The sequence below is a fragment of the Oncorhynchus tshawytscha genome, linkage group LG11 (genome assembly GCF_018296145.1).
Source record: "Oncorhynchus tshawytscha isolate Ot180627B linkage group LG11, Otsh_v2.0, whole genome shotgun sequence".
NCBI lineage: Eukaryota > Metazoa > Chordata > Actinopteri > Salmoniformes > Salmonidae > Oncorhynchus > Oncorhynchus tshawytscha.
Window position 1 is genome coordinate 54,975,930 of NC_056439.1, and position 22,523 is coordinate 54,998,452.

Consider the following 22,523-nt stretch of genomic DNA (forward strand, 5'->3'; position numbering starts at 1 on the left):
ATATACTAAACTAAAATATAAACATGTAAAGTGTTGGTCGCATGTTTTATTCCCACAAAAAAGCTTATTTCTCTCAGATTTTGTGCAGAAATTTGTATACATCCCTGTTAGTAAGCCTTTCACCTTTGCCAAGATAAGCCAGCCACCAGGTGTGGCATATCAAGAAGCTAATTGAACAGCATGATCATTACAGAGGTGCACCTTGTGCTGGGGACAATAAAAGGTCACTCTAAAATGTGCAGTTTTGTCACACAACACAATGTCACAGATGTCTCAAGTTTTGAGGGAGTGTGCAACTGGTGTGCTGACTGCAGGAATGTCCACCAGAAGCGTCGTTTTAGAGAATTTGGTGGTACGTTCAACCGGCCTCACAACCGCAGACCACATGTAACCACCCAGGACCTCAACATCCGGCTTCTTCACCTGCGGGATCGTCTTCGACCAGCCAGCCGGACAGCTGATGAAACTGAGGAGTATTTCTGTCTGTAATGAAGCCCTTTTGTGGGGAAAAACTCAGCCGACTTTGAATACCACTGTTTGAGACAGAGGTTTGAGACAGAGGTCCCTAGCCAGAGGTCCCTAGCCATGAGGTCCCTAGCCAGAGGTCCCTAGCCAGAGGTCCCTAGCCATGAGGTCCCTAGCCAGAGGTCCCTAGCCATGAGGTCCCTAGCCAGAGGTCCCTAGCCATGAGAACCCTAGCCATGAGATCCCTAGCCAGAGGTCCCTAGCCAGAGGTCCCTAGCCAGAGGTCCCTAGCCATGAGGTCCCTAGCCAGAGGTCCCTAGCCAGAGGTCCCTAGCCATGAGATCCCTAGCCAGAGGTCCCTAGCCAGAGGTCCCTAGCCATGAGGTCCCTAGCCAGAGGTCCCTAGCCATGAGATCCCTAGCCAGAGGTCCCTAGCCAGAGGTCCCTAGCCAGAGGTCCCTAGCCAGAGGTCCCTAGCCAGAGGTCCCTAGCCATGAGGTCCCTAGCCAGAGGTCCCTAGCCAGAGATCCCTAGCCATGAGATCCCTAGCCATGAGGTCCCTAGCCATGAGAACCCTAGCCATGAGGTCCCTAGCCATGAGCTCCCTAGCCATGAGATCTGCGGAACAAATCCGAGGTTGGAGATTCATGGTAATTGTAGTCCGTGGTTATAACCTGGTTTAAGCATGTTCTATTAGCACTGTACAAGCCGTTAGCTTGGTTAATACACCTACTTGCAGGCCGTGGTTAGCGTAGCCTAGCCCCAGCTGTCTGCAGGCCACCATGGCCTCCTTGGTACTCCAGGCCCCTCCACAGATCAGCCCCCAGATCCTGGTCCCGTTAGCCTCTGTGCTCAGCACCTCCACCCGCCCCTCATACCGCGTACGGCCCCCTGTCAGGCGGATCTGTGGTTGGGCAGACGGGTTAGGAAGCGGAGGGCAGGCGGAGTGTGTGGATTGGGGTTAGTATGGGCGATTACGGTGTGGCTGAACACAGGGCATTTATCCAGACATACAGCACTTTGATTCAATCAGTTCTGCCTTAACCCTTCGATAACCGACAACTGCATAGCAGTTTCATTGTTTTTATTTAGGCGATGTCGGAGGTGGAACTGCGTTAAATCAGCAAGCAGCTCCCGCCGTTATCCCTATTGCGGACGTTGCCATTGGATGTTGCCATTGGATTAGTAATAATCCCACATTGCCTTGATACAATTTGGAACAGTGGAATGTTGTAAACTTTAACTCAGTTCCACCTCTGTCACTGCCAAAATCACAGCAATGCGGGAGTCAGCTATCTCAGTTAAGGCTTGATCTGATTAAATCTCTGCCATCCAAATGGCACCCTATTCCCTATATAATGTACTACTTTTTACCAGGGCCCATAGGGCTTTGATCAAAAGTAGTGCACTTTGTAGGGATTAGGGTGCATTTGTGATGGATACTTTGATTTATGGGTTAAAGGCATGTGTTTGATGAGAGTAAAGGATGTCATTACACACATCACATAGTCAGGATGCGTCCAGGTTTACATCTCTCATCACAATACTACTAACATTGTATTGAACATTACTGAGGCAAACACTCCTCGATCAGGAATCTATTACCAATGTCAACACGTCATTAATCAATAAACAGTTTAAGATTCACAGTAAACAATATATCCCCCTCTTTGCTAAACTAAATTACTTGATTAAACTTTTACTTAGTTTGTTCTCTATGATCATATTAACATCATTTTATCAGTAAAACAGGATATAACAATGACTGCAATGAACAGAACAGAACAGAACATAATAGAAAAGAACAGAACAGAACATAATAGAAAAGAACAGAACAGAACATAATAGAAAAGAACAGAACAGAATAGAACATAACAGAATAGATCAGAACATAATACAATAGAACAGAATAGAACACAATACAATAGAACAGAACAGAATAGAACATAATAGAACAGAATAGAATAGAACATAATAGAATAGAACAGAGCATAACAGAATAAATCAGAACATAATAGAATAGAATAGAACATAATAGAATAGAACATAATACAATAGAACAGAACAGAATAGAACATAATAGAATAGAACAGAGCATAACAGAATAAATCAGAACAGAATAGAATAGAATAGAACATAATAGAATAGAATAGAATATAATAGAACATAAAATAATAGAACAGAACATAATAGAACAGAACATAATAGAACAGAACATAATAGAACAGAATAGAACAGAATGGAATAAAACAGAACAGAACATAATAGAACAGAACATAATAGAATAGAACATAATAGAATACAACAGAACATAATAGAACAGAACATAGTAGAACAGAACATAATAGAACAGAACATAATAGAATTGAACAGAACATAACAGAACATAGTAGAACAGAACATAATAGAATAGAACATAATAGAACAGAACATAATAGAATAGAACAGAACATAATAGAACAGAACAGAACATAACAGAACATAGTAGAACAGAACATAATAGAATAGAACATAATAGAACAGAACATAATAGAACAGAACATAACAGAACATAATAGAATAGAACATAATAGAATAGAACAGAACATAGTAGAACAGAACATAATAGAACAGAACATAGTAGAACAGAACATAATAGAATAGAACATAATAGAACAGAACATAATAGAATAGAACATAATAGAATAGAACATAATAGAATAGAACATAATAGAATAGAACAGAACATAGTAGAACAGAACATAATAGAACAGAACATAGTAGAACAGAACATAATAGAATAGAACATAATTGAATAGAACATAACATAATAGAATAGAACAAAACATAATAGAATAGAATAGAACAGAATAGAATAGAACAGAACATAAGAGTTGAGTCACTGATGTGATCTTCCTGTCTGGGTTGGCGCCACCCCTTGGGTTGTGGCGTGGCGGAGATCTTTGTGGGCTATACTCGGCCTTGTCTCAGGATGGTAAGTTGGTGGTTGAAGATATCCCTCTAGTGGTGTGGGGGCTGTGCTTTGGCAAAGTGGGTGGGGTTATATCCTTCCTGTTTGGCCCTGTCCGGGGGTATCATCGGATGGGGCCACAGTGTCTCCTAACCCCTCCTGTCTCAGCCTCCAGTATTTATGCTGCAGTAGTTTACGTGTCGTGGGGCTAGGGTCAGTTTGTTATATCTGGAGTACTTCTCCTGTCTTATCCGGTGTCCTGTGTGAATTTAAGTATGCTCTCTCTAATTCTCTCTTTCTCTCTTTCTTTCTCTCTTTCTTTCTCTCTCTCGGAGGACCTGAGCCCTAGGACCATGCCTCAGGACTACCTGGCATGATGACTCCTTGCTGTCCCCAGTCCACCTGGCTGTGCTGCTGCTCTAGTTTCAACTGTTCTGCCTGTGATTATTATTATTTGACCATGCTGGTCATTTATGAACATTTGAACATCTTGGCCATGTTCTGTTATAATCTCCACCCGGCACAGCCAGAAGAGGACTGGCCACCCCACATAGCCTGGTTCCTCTCTAGGTTTCTTCCTAGGTTTTGGCCTTTCTAGGGAGTTTTTCCTAGCCACCGTGCTTCTACACCTGCATTGCTTGCTGTTTGGGGTTTTAGGCTGGGTTTCTGTACAGCACTTTGAGATATCAGCTGATGTAAGAAGGGCTATATACATACATTTGATTTGATTTGAATAGAACAGAACATAATAGAGTAGAACAGAACAGAACAGAGTAGAACAGAACATAATAGAACAGAACAGAATAGAATAGAACAGAGTAGAACAGAACATAATAGAATAGAACAGAACAGAACATAGTAGAACAGAACAGAACATAACAGAACATAGTAGAACAGAACAGAATAGAACAGAACATAATAGAACAGAACAGAATAGAACAGAACATAATAGAACAGAACATAATAGAACAGAACAGAATAGAACAGAACAGAATAGAACAGAACATAATAGAACAGAACAGAATAGAACAGAACATAGTAGAACAGAACATAATAGAACAGAACAGAATAGAACAGAACATAATAGAACAGAACATAGTAGAACAGAACATAATAGAACAGAATATAGCATAATAGAATAGAACAGAACAGAATAGAACAGAACATAATAGAACAGAACATAATAGAATAGAACAGAATAGAACAGAACATAATAGAACAGAACATAATAGAACAGAGTAGAACAGAACATAATAGAATAGAATAGAACAGAACATAATAGAACAGAGTAGAACAGAACATAATAGAATAGAACAGAACATAATAGAACAGAACATAGTAGAATAGAACAGAACATAATAGAATAGAACAGAATAGAATAGAACAGAACATAATAGAACAGAACATAATAGAATAGAACAGAACATAGTAGAATAGAACAGAACAGAATAGAACAGAATAGAACAGAACATAATAGAACAGAACATAATAGAACAGAACATAATAGAACAGAACATAATAGAATAGAACATAATAGAACAGAACATAATAGAACAGAACATAATAGAATAGAACATAATAGAACAGAACATAATAGAACAGAACATAATAGAATAGAACATAATAGAACAGAACAGAACATAATAGAATAGAACAGAACATAATAGAACAGAACAGAATAGAACAGAACATAATAGAATAGAACAGAACAGAATAGAACAGAATAGAACAGAATAGAACAGAACATAATAGAATAGAACAGAACAGAACATAATAGAATAGAACAGAACATAATAGAATAGAATAGAATAGAACAGAACATAATAGAACAGAACATAATAGAATAGAACAGAATAGAACAGAACAGAATAGAACAGAACATAATAGAATAGAACAGAACAGAACAGAATAGAACAGAACAGAGATAAGTAGTTAGTCTGGATGAATGGAACTGAGTTTAAACTGAATAGTTAGTCTCTGACCGAGTTCTCCAGAGCCATGTATGGCGTGTTGCACCTCACAGCGGCGTCTTCTACATGCTGGCAGTCCTCTGAGGTTATGTTCTTAAAGCCACAGTTCCACATCGACTTCTCCGTCCCCAGACACAGGACCTCATTCATGTGGATAGGACCCATCCCTAAAGACACACACAGACACACCAGTGGCGGTCGCCGACGTTTAAGATGAGGGAGGATATCGGATGACTGTCATTCATATTCCATTCACCCAGTTCAATGTAACAGTGACAGGTTTAGGTTACTGTCATTCATATTCCATTCACCCAGTTCAATGTAACAGTGATGGGTTTAGGTTACTGTCATTCATATTCCATTCACCCAGTTCAATGTAACAGTGATGGGTTTAGGTTACTGTCATTCATATTCCATTCACCCAGTTCAATGTAACAGTGACAGGTTTAGGTTACTGTCATTCATATTCCATTCACCCAGTTCAATGTAACAGTGACAGGTTTAGGTTACTGTCATTCATATTCCATTCACCCAGTTCAATGTAACAGTGACAGGTTTAGGTTACTGTCATTCATATTCCATTCACCCAGTTCAATGTAACAGTGACAGGTTTAGGTTACTGTCATTCATATTCCATTCACCCAGTTCAATGTAACAGTGACAGGTTTAGGTTACTGTCATTCATATTCCATTCACCCAGTTCAATGTAACAGTGATGGGTTTAGGTTACTGTCATTCATATTCCATTCACCCAGTTCAATGTAACAGTGACAGGTTTAGGTTACTGTCATTCATATTCACCCAGTTCAATGTAACAGTAATAGGTTTAGGTTACTGTCATTCATATTCACCCAGTTCAATGTAACAGTGACAGGTTTAGGTTACTGTCATTCATATTCACCCAGTTCAATGTAACAGTGACAGGTTTAGGTTACTGTCATTCATATTCACCCAGTTCAATGTAACAGTGACAGGTTTAGGTTACTGTCATTCATATTCACCCAGTTCAATGTAACAGTGATAGGTTTAGGTTACTGGCATTCATATTCACCCAGTTCAGTGTAACAGTGATAGGTTTAGGTTACAGTCATTCATATTCACCCAGTTCAATGTAACAGTGACAGGTTTAGGTTACTGTCATTCATATTCACCCAGTTCAATGTAACAGTGACAGGTTTAGGCTACTGTCATTCATATTCACCCAGGTCAATGTAACAGTGACAGGTTTAGGCTATTACATGACACTCTAATGGTCCCTGTACCCATCATGAGGTTACTACAACCTATGAATGAATGTTTACAACGTAAGTGCACACAGGTCGAGAGAATTTAGAGTAATCAAGGTGACAGAGTGACACATTCAGTACCGTCTTGCACACTCTGGCCTGCATCTAGCTGATCTAGGGTGTAATCATTAGTCCAACAGTGGCAAACGAGAGTTTCTATTGGACAAATTCAGGTATGTTTAACCCCGTTTTGTTCCGTTTGCTTTTTTAGCAGAATCGGTGCAATGAATACACCCCTGATCACACGCAAACACAGTTCACTTTCATAGCAGACACCTACAAACAGCTCATTGTATATATAATTCCATTTATGAGCTCTGCTCCTCTCACATTTTCCCTTCGCTTGTGGACATCAGTGTAGAACACATCAGCAGTCTGTGACCAGGTGAAAAAATATATGTACTGCAAAATATAGCTAGCTCTCTCTCTGTCCCTGTGTCTCTCTCTCTCTCTCTCTGTCTCTGTGTCTCTCTCTCTCTCTCTCTCTCTCTCTGTGTCTCTCTCTCTCTCTCTCTCTGTGTCTCTCTCTCTCTCTGTGTCTCTCTCTCTCTCTCTGTGTCTGTCTCTGTGTGTGTCTCTCTCTCTCTCTCTCTCTCTCTCTGTGTTTGTCTCTGTGTGTCTCCCTCTCTCTCTGTGTGTCTGTCTCTGTGTGTCTCTCTCTCTCTGTGTGTCTGTTTCTGTGTCTCTCTCTCTCTATATATATGTCTGTCTCTGTGTGTCTCTCTCTCTCTCTCTCTCTGTGTCTGTCTCTGTGTGTCTCTCTCTCTGTGTGTGTCTGTCTCTGTGTGTGTGTCTCTCTCTCTCTCTCTCTCAGTCAACTACTCACCACATTTTATAAACTGCTGTGCTAGCTAGCTGTAGCTTATGCTTTCAGTACTAGATTAATTCTCTGATCCTTTGATTGGGTGGACAACATGTCAGTTCATGCTGCAAGAGCTCTGATAGGTTGGAGGACGTCCTCCGGAAGTTGTCATAATTAGAGTGTCATTCTATGGAAGGGGGTGAGAACCTCGAGCCTCCTAAGTTTGTATTGAAGTCAATGTACCCAGAGGAGGATGGAAGCTAGCTATCCTCCGGCTACACCACGGTGCTACTCTACAGAGTGCTGTTGAGTCTACTGTAAACCTTCATTGCAACATTTTTATCAATTATTTGGTGACGTGAATATATTTAGTATAGTTTTATCTTAAAAGGATCACTTTTTTCATTTTCTTTTTCACAATCTTTTTATCATCAATTTCTCTCAGCCAATCATCAGTCATTTGTGTAAGTGCTGTGCTTGTTGAATGTCCTTCCCTATAAGCGTGTTGAAAGTCTGTTGTCAATTTGTTTACTGTAAAATAGCATTGTATCTGGTCAAAGACAGTTTTTTCCAGAAGTTTACTAAGGGTTGATAACAGGCTGATTGGTCGGCTATTTGAGCCAGTAAAGGGGGCTTTACTATTCTTAGGTAGAGGAATGACTTTAGCTTCCCTCCAGGCCTGAGGGAACACACTCTCTAGTAGCCTTAATTTGAAGATGTGGCAAATAGGAGATGTAATATTGTCCGCTATTATCCTCAGTAATTTTCCATCCAAGTTGTCAGACCCCGGTGGCTTGTCATTGTTGATAGACAACAATCATTTTTTCACCTCTTCCACACTTAGAAGATTAAACCACAGTGCTCAGTCCTCACCTTGTCCCATGCGAGCTCCAGTCAGGGCCTCCTTGGCAGATCCAAAGCCCAGCTCCCTACACACTACGCTGGCAGACAGCAGGGTCCAACGGTCGTCACACACCGTGCCCCACTCATTGTTCCTCAGTACCTCCACTCTGCCCTCACCCAGCTTGGCACCACCCTTCAGCCTCACCGTGCTCTGATGAAAGAAGGAGAGGAGAGGGAGGAGAAACAAGGGAGGAGAGGAGAGGAGGGGGGAGAGACACACAGGGGAGAGGAGGAGACACATGGGAGAGAGGGGAGGATACACAGGGGAGGAAGGGGAGGAGACACAGGGGAGAGGAGGAGACGCAGGGGAGGGGAGAGGAGGAGACACAGGGGAGGGGAGGGGAGGAGACACAGGGGAGGGGAGGAGAGGAGACACAGGGGAGGAGAGGGGAGGAGACACAGGGGAGGAGAGGGGAGGAGACACAGGGGGAGGAGAGGAGACACATGGGAGAGAGGAGACACATGGGAGAGAGGGGAGGAGACACAGGGGAGGAAGGGGAGGAGACACAGGGGAGAGGAGGAGACGCAGGGGAGGGGGAGAGGAGGAGACACAGGGGAGGGGAGGGGAGGAGACACAGGGGAGGGGAGGGGAGGAGACACAGGGGAGGGGAGGGGAGGAGACACAGGGGAGGAGAGGGAGGAGAGGAGACACAGGGGAGGAGACGAGACACATGGGAGAGAGGAGACACATGGGAGAGAGGGGAGGAGACACAGGGGAGGGGAGGGAGGAGAGGAGACACAGGGGAGGAGACGAGACACATGGGAGAGAGGAGACACATGGGAGGAGAGGAGACACATGGGAGGGGAGGAGACACATGGGAGAGAGGAGACACAGGGGAGAGAGGGGAGGAGACACAGGGGAGGGGAGGAGAGGAGACACAGGGGAGAGAGGGGAGGAGACACAGGGGAGGGGAGGAGAGGAGACACAGGGGAGGGGAGGAGAGGAGACACAGGGGAGGGGAGGAGAGGAGACACAGGGGAGGGGAGGAGAGGAGACACAGGGGAGGGGAGGAGAGGAGACACAGGGGAGGGGAGGAGAGGAGACACAGGGGAGGGGAGGAGAGGAGACACAGGGGAGGGGAGGAGAGGAGACACAGGGGAGGGGAGGAGAGGAGACACAGGGGAGGGGAGGAGAGGAGACACAGGGGAGGGGAGGAGAGGAGACACAGGGGAGGGGAGGAGAGGAGACACAGGGGAGGGGAGGAGAGGAGACACAGGGGAGAGAGGGGAGGAGACACAGGGGAGGGGAGGAGAGGAGACACAGGGGAGGGGAGGAGAGGAGACACAGGGGAGGGGAGGAGAGGAGACACAGGGGAGGGGAGGAGAGGAGACACATGGGAGGAGAGGAGACACATGGGAGGGGAGGAGAGGAGACACAGGGGAGGGGAGGAGAGGAGACACAGGGGAGGAAGGGAAGGAGACACAGGGGAGGAGAGGAGACACATGGGAGGAGAGGAGACACATGGGAGGAGAGGAGACACATGGGAGGGGAGGAGAGGAGACACAGGGGAGGGGAGGAGAGGAGACACATGGGAGGAGAGGAGACACATGGGAGGGGAGGAGAGGAGACACAGGGGAGGGGAGGAGAGGAGACACAGGGGAGGAAGGGAAGGAGACACATGGGAGGAGAGGAGACACATGGGAGGGGAGGAGAGGAGACACAGGGGAGGGGAGGAGAGGAGACACAGGGGAGGAAGGGAAGGAGACACAGGGGAGGAGAGGAGACACAAGGGAGGAGAGGAGACACATGGGAGAGAGGGGAGGAGACACAGGGGAGGGGAGGAGACACAGGGGAGGGGAGGAGAGGAGACACAGGGGATGGAGGAGCCACAGGGGAGAGAGGAGAGGAGACACAAGGGAGGAGAGGAGACACATGGGAGAGAGGGGAGGAGACACAGGGGAGGGGAGGAGACACAGGGAGGGGAGGAGACACAGGGAGGGGAGGAGACACCGGGGAGGGAAGGAGACACATGGGAGGGGAGGAGACACAGGGGAGGGGAGGAGACACAGGGGAGGAGAGGAGACACATGGGAGGGGAGGAGACACATGGAGGGGAGGAGACACCGGGGAGGGAAGGAGACACATGGGAGGGGAGGAGACACAGGGGAGGGGAGGAGACACAGGGGAGGAGAGGAGACACATGGGAGAGAGGAGACACATGGGAGAGAGGGGAGGAGACACAGGGGAGGGGAGGAGACACAGGGAGGGGAGGAGACACCGGGGAGGGAAGGAGACACATGGGAGGGGAGGAGACACAGGGAGGGGAGGAGACACATGGGAGGGGAGGAGACACAGGGGAGGGGAGGAGACACATGGGAGGGGAGGAGACACAGGGGAGGGAGGGGAGGAGACACAGGGGAGAGAGAATCAAAAACTGTAGTTGAAGCTTCAAGTATATGCCAGTGAGCTACAAATGCACAGGTGTACCCACCCACCCAGGTACTTTACCGTGGTTTTCAGTTTCTTCTTCAGTCCGTTGTTGTGTACGTACTGTGGTCCAGGTACACAGCTGACCACAACTGGCATGCCGCCCTTACAGGAACCTGTGGCATTACCTATGGAGTCAGATTACACACAGAATTACGTAAATACACAGAACATAACTCACAAATACTCACAAATACACACCAATATATCACACATACAGTCTGATCATGGTGCTTGTTTGGGAGTTATGCTCAATAGATTTACATCATTCTGAGTCTCCCTCTATAATTACCCTTGTTGAACTCCAGGGGGCAGGCTGCCAGGTGGACCTCAGTGCCAACACATGCCACAGAGTGGAGGTGGTACTGGTTCTTCTGACGCTCTGTGTTCAGTCTGGAGGGGTTTGAATGGGGGAGGAGGGGGGAGGAGGAGGGTGCAAAAAAGACAGTCTACAGTCTGAACACAAGGCTGAAGATCTGAGGAAAAGACGGGCTGTAGTCTGAACACAAGGCTGGAGCTCTGAGGAACTTGGCTGTAGACTGAACACAAGCCTGGAGCTCTGAGGAACTTGGCTGTAGTCTGAACACAAGGCTGAAGCTCTGAGGAACTTGGCTGTAGTCTGAACACAAGGCTGAAGCTCTGAGGAACTTGGCTGTAGTCTGAACACAAGGCTGAAGCTCTGAGGAACTTGGCTGTGTGCATCGGGGGTTTAGTCAATTCCATTGCCGTACCAGTCAAATCAGAAAGTAAACCAAATTCCAAATCCAAATGATTGTTAATTAAAAAGCATACAGATTGTCAGTGTACTTCCTGAATTGACTCATTTAAATGTAATTGACCCCAACACTGGAGTAAGTGAGTGATTTTATTATTCTCAGTTGCATATCACTGATACTCAGCTTTTCAGTTCCTCATTGGATTGTTGCACCAGACACAGAGTCTGGCTGACTGTCTGCCAAATGTACAATGATGCACGTAGATGTTTTTCATTTATACTTGTATAAACTATGAACTCCTAAATCCTTTTCAAAACACTTGCAGCTGTATGGTTGGACGTCAAAACCAGACTTTCACAGAAAACCTGAAGTTACCTTTTGTCTTCAGGAAAGACGACCGTCTTATTTGTGCACCTACAGCCAAGATACAACCTGGCTTAGTAATATTTTATGCAGTATCTACCTGTATGTTTTCAACCACACATGAACAGCTGGATCCCCCTGGACAGAGAGATATACCTGCTGGTTCCCCCTGGACAGAGTTATAGTCCTGCTGGTTCCCCCTGGACAGAGAGACATACCTACTGGTTCCCCCTGGACAGAGAGATATACCTGCTGGTTCCCCCTGGACTGGACAGAGAGACATGCCTACTGGTTCCCCCTGGACTGGACAGAGAGACATACCTACTGGTTCCCCCTGGACAGAGTGACATGCCTACTGGTTCCCCCTGGACTGGACAGAGAGACATACCTACTGGTTCCCCCTGGACAGAGAGACATGCCTACTGGTTCCCCCTGGACAGAGAGACATACCTACTGGTTCCCCCTGGACAGAGAGACATACCTACTGGTTCCCCCTGGACAGAGTTATAGTCCTGCTGGTTCCCCCTGGACAGAGAGACATACCTACTGGTTCCCCCTGGACAGAGAGATATACCTGCTGGTTGCCCCTGGACAGAGAGATATACCTGCTGGTTCCCCCTGGACAGAGTTATAGTCCTGCTGGTTCCCCCTGGACAGAGAGACATACCTACTGGTTCCCCCTGGACAGAGAGATATACCTGCTGGTTGCCCCTGGACAGAGTTATATACCTACTGGTTCCCCCTGGACAGAGTTATATACCTGCTGGTTCCCCCTGGACAGAGAGACATACCTACTGGTTCCCCCTGGACAGAGTTATATACCTACTGGTTCCCCCTGGACAGAGTTATGGTCCTGCTGGTTCCCACTGGACAGAGTTATAGTCCTGCTGGTTCCCCCTGGACAGAGTTATATACCTACTGGTTCCCCCTGGACAGAGTTATATACCTGCTGGTTCCCCCTGGACAGAGAGACATACCTACTGGTTCCCCCTGGACAGAGTTATATACCTACTGGTTCCCCCTGGACAGAGTTATAGTCCTGCTGGTTCCCCCTGGACAGAGTTATATACCTACTGGTTCCCCCTGGACAGAGTTATATACCTGCTGGTTCCCCCTGGACAAAGTTATATACCTGCTGGTTCCCCCTGGACAGAGAGACATACCTACTGGTTCCCCCTGGACAGAGTTATATACCTGCTGGTTCCCCCTGGACAGAGAGATATACCTGCTGGTTCCCCCTGGACAGAGTTGTATACCTACTGGTTCCCCCTGGACAGTTATAGTCCTACTGGTTCCCCCTGGACAGAGTTATAGTCCTACTGGTTCCTCCTGGACAGAGTTATAGTCCTACTGGTTCCCCCTGGACAGAGAGACATACCTGCTGGTTCCCCCTGGACAGAGTTATATACCTGCTGGTTCCCCCTGGACAGAGTTATATACCTGCTGGTTCCCCCTGGACAGAGAGACATACCTGCTGGTTCCCCCTGGACAGAGAGACATACCTGCTGGTTCCCCCTGGACAGAGTTATATACCTGCTGGTTCCCCCTGGACAGAGAGACATACCTACTGGTTCCCCCTGGACAGAGTTATAGTCCTACTGATTCCCCCTGGACAGAGTTATAGTCCTACTGGTTTCCACTGGACAGAGTTATAGTCCTACTGGTTCCCCCTGGACAGAGTTATAATCCTACTAGTTCCCCCTGGACAGAGTTGTAGTCCTGCTGGTTCCCCCTGGACAGAGTTATAATCCTACTGGTTCCCCCTGGACAGAGTTATAGTCCTACTGTTATGCCCATATGGTTCAGGTCAAAAGTAGTGCACTATGAATGGAACAGGCTGCCATTTGGGACAGATCCTGGTGAGCTGGGAAAGAATCAAACGTCCCACCGACACACAAAGACAACCATTATTCATCAGGAGGATATTAAGGGGAAATAGCTGCTTGTGGTTTTAGTTTACCTTTTGTTTAACCCAGAGGTGAATGGTTTAGCCCTAGCTTTAGCTTTGGGTGGCAGCCTGCAAAGTAAACAGTGGTTAGATGATGATGATGATGATGATGATGATGATGATGATGATGAAGATTATGATAAAAGCAATAGAAGAAAATATTAACCAAGTTAGTAACACATGTTACATTATGTGTTTGGGTACAACACGAAAACACACCATTCATTTCAGAAGTTAACAGAGCATTGTAGAAGTTAACAGAGCACTGTAGAAGTTAACAGAGCATTGTAGAAGTTAACAGAGCATTGTAGAAGTTAACAGAGCATTGTAGAAGTTAACAGAGCACTGTAGAAGTTAACAGAGCACTGTAGAAGTTAACAGAGCACTGTAGAAGTTAACAGAGCACTGTAGAAGTTAACAGAGCACTGTAGAAATTAACAGAGCACTGTAGAAGTTAACAGAGCACTGTAGAAGTTAACAGAGCATTGTAGAAGTTAACAGAGCATTGCAGAGGTTAACAGAGCATTGCAGAGGTTAACAGAGCATTGTAGAAGTTAACAGAGCACTGTAGAAGTTAACAGAGCACTGTAGAAGTTAACAGAGCATTGTAGAAGTTAACAGAGCATTGCAGAGGTTAACAGAGCATTGCAGAGGTTAACAGAGCATTGCAGAGGTTAACAGAGCATTGCAGAGGTTAACAGAAGGTAACAGAGCAGCACTTTAGAAGACTATAATGTGATCGTTATGTTCCACACCCAACAGCATGTCTTATTGGAAACATTATGTTCCACACCCAACAGCATGTCTTATTGGAAACATGATGTTCCACACCCAACAGCATGTCTTATTGGAAACATTATGTTCCACACCAAACAGCATGTCTTATTGGAAACATTATGTTCCACACCCAACAGCATGTCTTATTGGAAACATTATGTTCCACACCCAACAGCATGTCTTATTGGAAACATTATGTTCCACACCCAACAGCATGTCTTATTGGAAACATTATGTTCCACACCCAACAGCATGTCTTATTGGAAACATGATGTTCCACACCCAACAGCATGTCTTATTGGAAACATTATGTTCCACACCCAACAGCATGTCTTATTGGAAACATTATGTTCCACACCAAACAGCATGTCTTATTGGAAACATGATGTTCCACACCCAACAGCATGTCTTATTGGAAACATTATGTTCCACACCAAACAGCATGTCTTATTGGAAACATTATGTTCCACACCCAACAGCATGTCTTATTGGAAACATTATGTTCCACACCCAACAGCATGTCTTATTGGAAACATTATGTTCCACACCCAACAGCATGTCTTATTGGAAACATGATGTTCCACACCCAACAGCATGTCTTATTGGAAACATGATGTTCCACACCCAACAGCATGTCTTATTGGAAACATTATGTTCCACACCCAACAGCATGTCTTATTGGAAACATTATGTTCCACACCAAACAGCATGTCTTATTGGAAACATGATGTTCCACACCCAACAGCATGTCTCATTGGAAACATTATGTTCCACACCAAACAGCATGTCTTATTGGAAACATTATGTTCCACACCAAACAGCATGTCTTATTGGAAACATGATGTTCCACACCCAACAGCATGTCTTATTGGAAACATTATGTTCCACACCCAACAGCATGTCTTATTGGAAACATTATGTTCCACACCCAACAGCATGTCTTATTGGAAACATGATGTTCCACACCCAACAGCATGTCTTATTGGAAACATCAGAAATACCATCAACACTAGCTAGGTTTCCATCCAATCAGCGGTGACAGATTTTCATGCGAATATTGTAAAATCTGCATTAAAAACAAAATGCACATTTTCCCCCAACAGTTGTTTCCATCACATTGACTTGTTGCAGATAAAAGGCTGTGTGATGACTTAGTGCACATGAAAATACTTTTTGCGGTTAAATTCCAATGTCCGAAGATGAATAGGTCTCATTTTAAACTCTACTGATGGTTTTGCCAATAGTGAATGTCACCTCTGGTCTTGACACTGGCACTCTAAACTACACTGCTCGGAAAAATAAAGGGAACACTAAAATAACACATCCTAGATCTGAATGAATGAAATATTCTTATTAAATACTTTTTTCTTTACATAGTTGAATGTGCTGACAACAAAATCACACAAAAATGATCAATGGAAATCAAATTTATCAACCCATGGAGGTCTGGATTTGGAGTCACACTCTAAATTAAAGTGGAAAACCACACTACAGGCTGATCCAACTTTGATGTAATGTCCTTAAAACAAGTCTAAATGAGGCTCAGTAGTGTGTGTGGCCTCCACGTGCCTGTATGACCTCCCTACAATGCCTGGGCATGCTCCTGATGAGGTGGCAGATGGTCTCCTGAGGGATCTCCTCCCAGACCTGGACTAAAGCATCCGCCAACTCCTGGACAGTCTGTGGTGCAACGTGGCGTTGGTGGATGGAGTGAGACATGATATCCCAGATGTGCTAGACCCAGCCACATGAGGTCTAGCATTGTCTTGCATTAGGAGGAACCCAGGGCCAACCGCACCAGCATATGGTCTCACAAGGGGTCTGAGGATCTCATCTCGGTACATAATGGTAGTCAGGCTACCTCTGGAGAGCACATGGAGGGCTGTGCGGCCCCCCAAAGAAATGCCACCCCACACCATGACTGACCCACTGCCAAACCGGTCATGCTGGAGGATGTTGCAGGCAGCAGAACGTTCTCCACGGAGTCTCCAGACTCTGTCACATGTGCTCAGTGTGAACCTGCTTTCATCTGTGAAGAGCACAGGGCGCCAGTGGCGAATTTGCCAATCTTGGTGTTCTCTGGCAAATGCCAAACGTCCTGCACGGTGTTGGGCTCTAAGCACAACCCCCACCTGTGGACGTCGGGCCCTCATACCACCCTCATGGAGTCTGTTTCTGACCGTTTGAGCAGACACATGCACATTTGTGGCCTGCTGGAGGTCATTTTGCAGGGCTCTGGCAGTGCTCCTCCTTGCACAAAGGCGGAGGTAGCGGTCCTGCTGCTGGGTTGTTGCCCTCCTACGGCCTCCTCCAAGTCTCCTGATGTACTGGCCTGTCTCCTGGTAGCGCCTCCATGCTCTGGACACTACGCTGACAGACACAGCAAACCTTCTTGCCACATCTCGCATTGATGTGCCATCCTGGATGAGCTGCACTACCTGAGCCACTTGTGTGGGTTGTAGACTCCGTCTCATGCTACCACTAGAGTGAAAGAACCGCCAGCATTCAAAAGTGACCAAAACATCAGCCAGGAAGCATAGGAACTGAGAAGTGGTCTGTGGTCCCCACCTGTAGAACCACTCCTTTATTGGGGGTGTCTTGCTAATTGCCTATAATTTCCACCTGTTGTCTATTCCATTTGCACAACAGCATGTGAATTTATTGTCAATCAGTGTTGCTTCCTAAGTGGACAGTTTGATTTCACAGAAGTGTGATTGACTTGGAGTTACATTGTGTTGTTTAAGTGTTCCCTTTATTTTTTTGAGCAGTGTATATATATATATATTTTTTTTTCACCTTTATTTAACCAGGTAGGCTAGTTGAGAACAAGTTCTCATTTACAACTGCGAACTATAGAAATATAACTATGTTAAACTATAGAAATATAACTAAATATAACTATGTTAAACTATAGAAATATAACTATGTTAAACTATAGAAATATAACTATGTTAAACTATAGAAATATAACTATGTTAAACTATAGAAATATAACTAAATATAACTATGTTAAACTATAGAAATATAACTATGTTAAACTATAGAAATATAACTAAATATAACTATGTTAAACTATAGAAATATAACTATGTTAAACTATAGAAATATAACTATGTTAAACTATAGAAATATAACTATGTTAAACTATAGAAATATAACTATGTTAAACTATAAATGCACATTCAAACAAGATTGCCATTAGTCACATAAAAAGGTCTTTTCCAAAGGACTTCCTGCTTTAAAAGAGAATATCTTCACAAAATGTAACACGCTTTTACATTTTTCAATCATACAGTGGAAAGTTTACATACACTTAAGTTGGAGTCATTAAAACTCGTTTTTCAACCACTCCACAAATTTCTTGATAACACACTATAGTTTTGGCAAGTTGTTTAGGACATCTACTTTGTGCATGACAAGTAATTTTTCCAACAATTGTTTACAGACAGATTATTTCACTTATAATTCACTGTATCACAATTCCAGTGGGTCAGAAGTTTACATACAGTAAGTTGACTGTGCCTTTAAACAGCTTGGAACATTCCAGAAGCTTCTGATTGGCTAATTGACATCATTTGAGTCAATAGGAGGTGTACCTGTGGATGTATTTCAAGGCCTACCTTCAAACTCAGTGCCTCTTTTCTTGACATCATGGGAAAATCAATAGAAATCAGCCAAGACCTCAGAAAAAACATTGTAGACTTCCACAAGTCCGGTTCATCCTTGGGAGCAATTTCCAAATGCCTGAAGGTACCACATTCATCTGTACAAACAATAGTACGCAAGTATAAACACCATGGGACCACGCAGCCGTCATACTGCTCAGGGAGGAGACGCGTTCTGTCTCCTAGAGATGAACGTACTTTGGTGTGAAAAGTACAAATCAATCCCAGAACAACAGCAAAGGACCTTGTGAAGATGCTGGAGGAAACAGGTACAAAAGTATCTATATCCACAGTAAAACGAGTCCTATATCGACATAACCTGAAAGTCCGCTCAGCAAGGAATAAGCCACTGCTCCAAAACCCCAATAAAAAAGCCAGGCTACGGTTTACAACTGCACATGGGGACAAAGATGGTACTTTTTAGAGAAATGTCCTCTGGTCTGATGAAACAAAAATAGAACTGTTTGGCCATAATGACCATCGTTATGTTTGGAGGAAAAAGGGGAGGCTTGCAAGCTGAAGAACACCGTCCCAACCGTGAAGCACAGGGGTGGCAGCATCATGTTGTGGGGGTGCTTTGCTGCAGGAGGGGCTGGTGCACTTCACAAAATAGATCACCATCATGCCGAGGGGGAAATTATGTGGATATGATGAAGTAACATCTCAAGACATCAGTCAGGAAGTTAAAGCTTGGTCGCAAATGGGTCTTCCAAATGGACAATGACCCCAAGCATACTTCCAAAGCTGTGGTAAAATGGCTTCAGTTCATTGGAGTGGCCATCACAAAGCCCTGACCTCAATCCAATAGAATATTTGTGGGCAGAACTGAAAAGGCGTGTGCGAGCAAGGAGGCTTACAAACCTGACTCAGTTACACCAGCTCTGTCAGGAGGAATGGGCCAAAATTCACCCAACTTATTGTGGGAAGCTTGTGGAAGGCTACCTGAAACGTTTGACCCAAGTTAAACAATTTAAAGGCAACGCTACCAAATACTAATTGAGTGTATGTAAACTTCTGACCCACTGGGAATGTGATGAAAGGAATAAATGCTGAAATAAATCATTCTGTCTACTATTATTCTGACATTTCACATTCTTGAAATAAAGTAGTGATCCTAACTGACCTAAGACAGGGAATTTTTACTAGGATTAAATGTCAGGAATTGTGAAAAACTGAGTTGAAATGTACTTGGCTAAGGTGTATGTAAACTTCCGACTTTAACTGTATGTGTGAGCCTGAGCTCTATGCCCAGATTAGTTGAGGTGCATTTGTGTGACTAGGAACGGTTAAATAAGCTAAATAAGCTAGAGTTAGATGAAGTCACACCATGTTAGTTAGATGAGGCAGTGAGGGAATGAAAGCCAGCTGGGTAAAGGTTCTTGAACGTTCTAGAAAGTTACTACTACTACTATGACCACTGCAGGAAACCCACTGTCAGAGTCCCAAACTGCACCCGATTCCCTACATAGTGCACTACCCTATGGGCCCTGTTTAGAAGTAGTGCACTACCCTATGGGCCCTGTTTAGAAGTAGTGCACTACCCTATGGGCCCTGTTTAGAAGTAGTGCACTACCCTATGGGCCCTGTTTAGAAGTAGTGCACTACCCTATGGGCCCTGTTTAGAAGTAGTGCACTACCCTATGGGCCCTGGTTAGAAGTAGTGCACTACCCTATGGGCCCTGGTTAGAAGTAGTGCACTACCCTATGGGCCCTGTTTAGAAGTAGTGCACTACCCTATGGGCCCTGGTTAGAAGTAGTGCACTACCCTATGGGCCCTGGTTAGAAGTAGTGCACTACCCTATGGGCCCTGGTTAGAAGTAGTGCACTACATAGAGATAGTGTGGTGTTTGGACGGCAGCTCCAGTCTTTGGGGGGAGAGGGGCAGGACAGTGGGTTGTTCCCTGTAACTATACCTGGCACCAGCAGAAACATGAACCTTGGCTTTGACCTTTTGACCTTGGCTCTCTGCTGCTCTCTTTCGCAGACGGTTTCTGCAACGGAAACATCACCGACACATCACCGAGACACTAGTGATGGTGAACAGACGTTCACACACACACACACACACACACACACACACACACACACACACACACACACACACACACACACACACACACACACACACACCCAATAATACACACACATGCATGTGCAGACACACACACACACACACACACACACACACACACACACACACACACACACACACACACACACACACACACACACGATAGTAGATGATATAACAGCCATAACACAGACAGTTTGGTTGTCAGGTTTAAAGGATAGCAGTAAGGTGGGCTTACAGAGCCTTCGGAAAGTAATCAGACCCCTTGACTTTTTACACATTTGGTTACGTTACAGCCTTATTCTAAAAAAAAAATGTTTCTCTCTCATCAATCTACACACAATACCCATAATGACAAAGCAAAAACAGGCTATTATAAATTTTTGCAAATGTATATAAAAAAATATTTTAAAAATGAAATATGACATTTACATGTATTCAGACCCTTTACTCAGCTATTTTCAGGTCTCTCCAGAGATTTTAAATTGGTGTTCAAGTCTGGGCTCTGGCTGGGTCACTCAAGGACATTCAAAGACTTGCCACTTCTGCGTTGTCTTGGCTGTGTGCTTAGGGTGATTGTCTTGTTGGAAGGTGAACCTTCACCCCAGTCTGAGGTCCTGAGCGCTCTGGAGCAGGTTATCATCAAGGATCGCTGTACTTTGCTCTGTTCATTTTTCCCTCGATCTTGACTAGGTTCCCAGTCCCTGCCGCTGAAAAACATCCCCACAGTATGATGCTGACACCACCATGCTTCACCGTAGGGATGGTGCCACGTTTCCTCCAGACATGACGCTTGGCTTTCAGGCCAAACAGTTCAATCTTGGTTTAATCAGACCAGAGAATATGCCAGCTCTAGGAAGAGTCTTGGTGGTTCCAAACTTTTTTCATTTAAGAATGATGGAGACCACTGTGTTCTTGGGGACCTTCAATGCAGCAGAAATGTTTTGGTACCCTTCCCAGATTTGTGCCTCAACACAATCCTGTCTCGAAGCTCAACGGACAATTCCTTCGACCTCATGGCTTGGTTTTTGCTCTGACATGCTCTGTCAACTGTGGGACCTTATATAGACAGGTGTGTGCCTTTCCAAATCATGTCCAATCAATTGCATTTAACACAGGTGGACTCCAATCAAGTTGTCAAAACATCTCAAGGATGATCAATGGAAACAGGATGAACCTGACCTCAATTACGAGTCTCACAGTAAAGGGTCTGACTATTTTTTATTTTAGGCAACATACCAGTAACCTAACTATGTACTGGCCCCCCAGTCTGTCTCCAGGCATCATACCAGTAACCTAACTATGTACTGGCCCCCCAGTCTGTCTCCAGGCAACATACCAGTAACCTAACTATGTACTGGCCCCCCAGTCTGTTACCAGGTAACATACCAGTAACCTAACTATGTACTGGCCCCCAGTCTGTTACCAGGTAACATACCAGTAACCTAACTATGTACTGGCCCCCAGTCTGTTACCAGGTAACATACCAGTAACCTAACTATGTACTGGCCCCCAGTCTGTTACCAGGTAACATACCAGTAACCTAACTATGTACTGGCCCCCAGTCTGTTACCAGGTAACATACCAGTAACCTAACTATGTACTGGCCCCCCAGTCTGTTACCAGGTAACATACCAGTAACCTAACTATGTACTGGCCCCCCAGTCTGTTACCAGGCCTCATAAACTATGTGTAAAATCCGAGGCATCTGTATGAGGAAAATCAACCAAAACCAGTCAAAAGCTTTATGGACACTATGAAATGATCATTAATCCTTCTACCATGTTTTGGACCAGTTCCCCTAGCCAGGCCAGGCAGTAAAGTATAATCTATTTCTCAAACGTATTGTTATGAAACCACCACAGAAGAAAAGTCCCTTTAGTACTTTACTATACTACACAGTCTATACATCCTTTATGTTGTCAGAAACATTTGCTTGAAATGACAACTGCCTGTTGTATCTGGAAAAGCCTGTGTTGTTTTCCCTGTCCAGAATATCATACCGCTTCATGAAAAACCTCTGCTCTGTTCCACTCTGTTCTGTTCCACTCTGCTCTGTTCCACTCTGCTCTGTTCCACTCTGCTCTGTTCCACTCTGCTCTGTTCCGCTCTGCTCTGTTCCGCTCTGCTCTGTTCCGCTCTGCTCTGTTCCGCTCTGTTCTGTTCCGCTCTGTTCTGTT

At 44.8% G+C, this 22,523-nt stretch overlaps 1 protein-coding gene across 8 annotated transcripts in view; it reads right to left on the reverse strand.

Moving 5' to 3' along the window:
• LOC112236226 (lysyl oxidase homolog 3B-like) overlaps window positions 1-22,523 on the reverse strand; it is an 85,542-nt gene that overhangs the window by 39,405 nt on the left and 23,614 nt on the right. For 3 of the 8 annotated variants that reach the window (XM_042330386.1, XM_042330393.1, XM_042330392.1), the window contains exons 5-11: window positions 20,186-20,263; window positions 13,843-13,899; window positions 11,096-11,196; window positions 10,825-10,931; window positions 8,347-8,527; window positions 5,398-5,552; window positions 1,199-1,369 (exon numbers count right to left, since the gene is read on the reverse strand). In XM_042330386.1, coding sequence (XP_042186320.1) covers window positions 1,199-1,369; window positions 5,398-5,552; window positions 8,347-8,527; window positions 10,825-10,931; window positions 11,096-11,196; window positions 13,843-13,899; window positions 20,186-20,263 — 850 coding nt within the window. The remainder of the gene's footprint in view (window positions 1-1,198; window positions 1,370-5,397; window positions 5,553-8,346; window positions 8,528-10,824; window positions 10,932-11,095; window positions 11,197-13,842; window positions 13,900-20,185; window positions 20,264-22,523) is intronic. The other 5 variants (XM_042330394.1, XM_042330391.1, XM_042330387.1 and 2 more) reach the window with 4 other exon arrangements.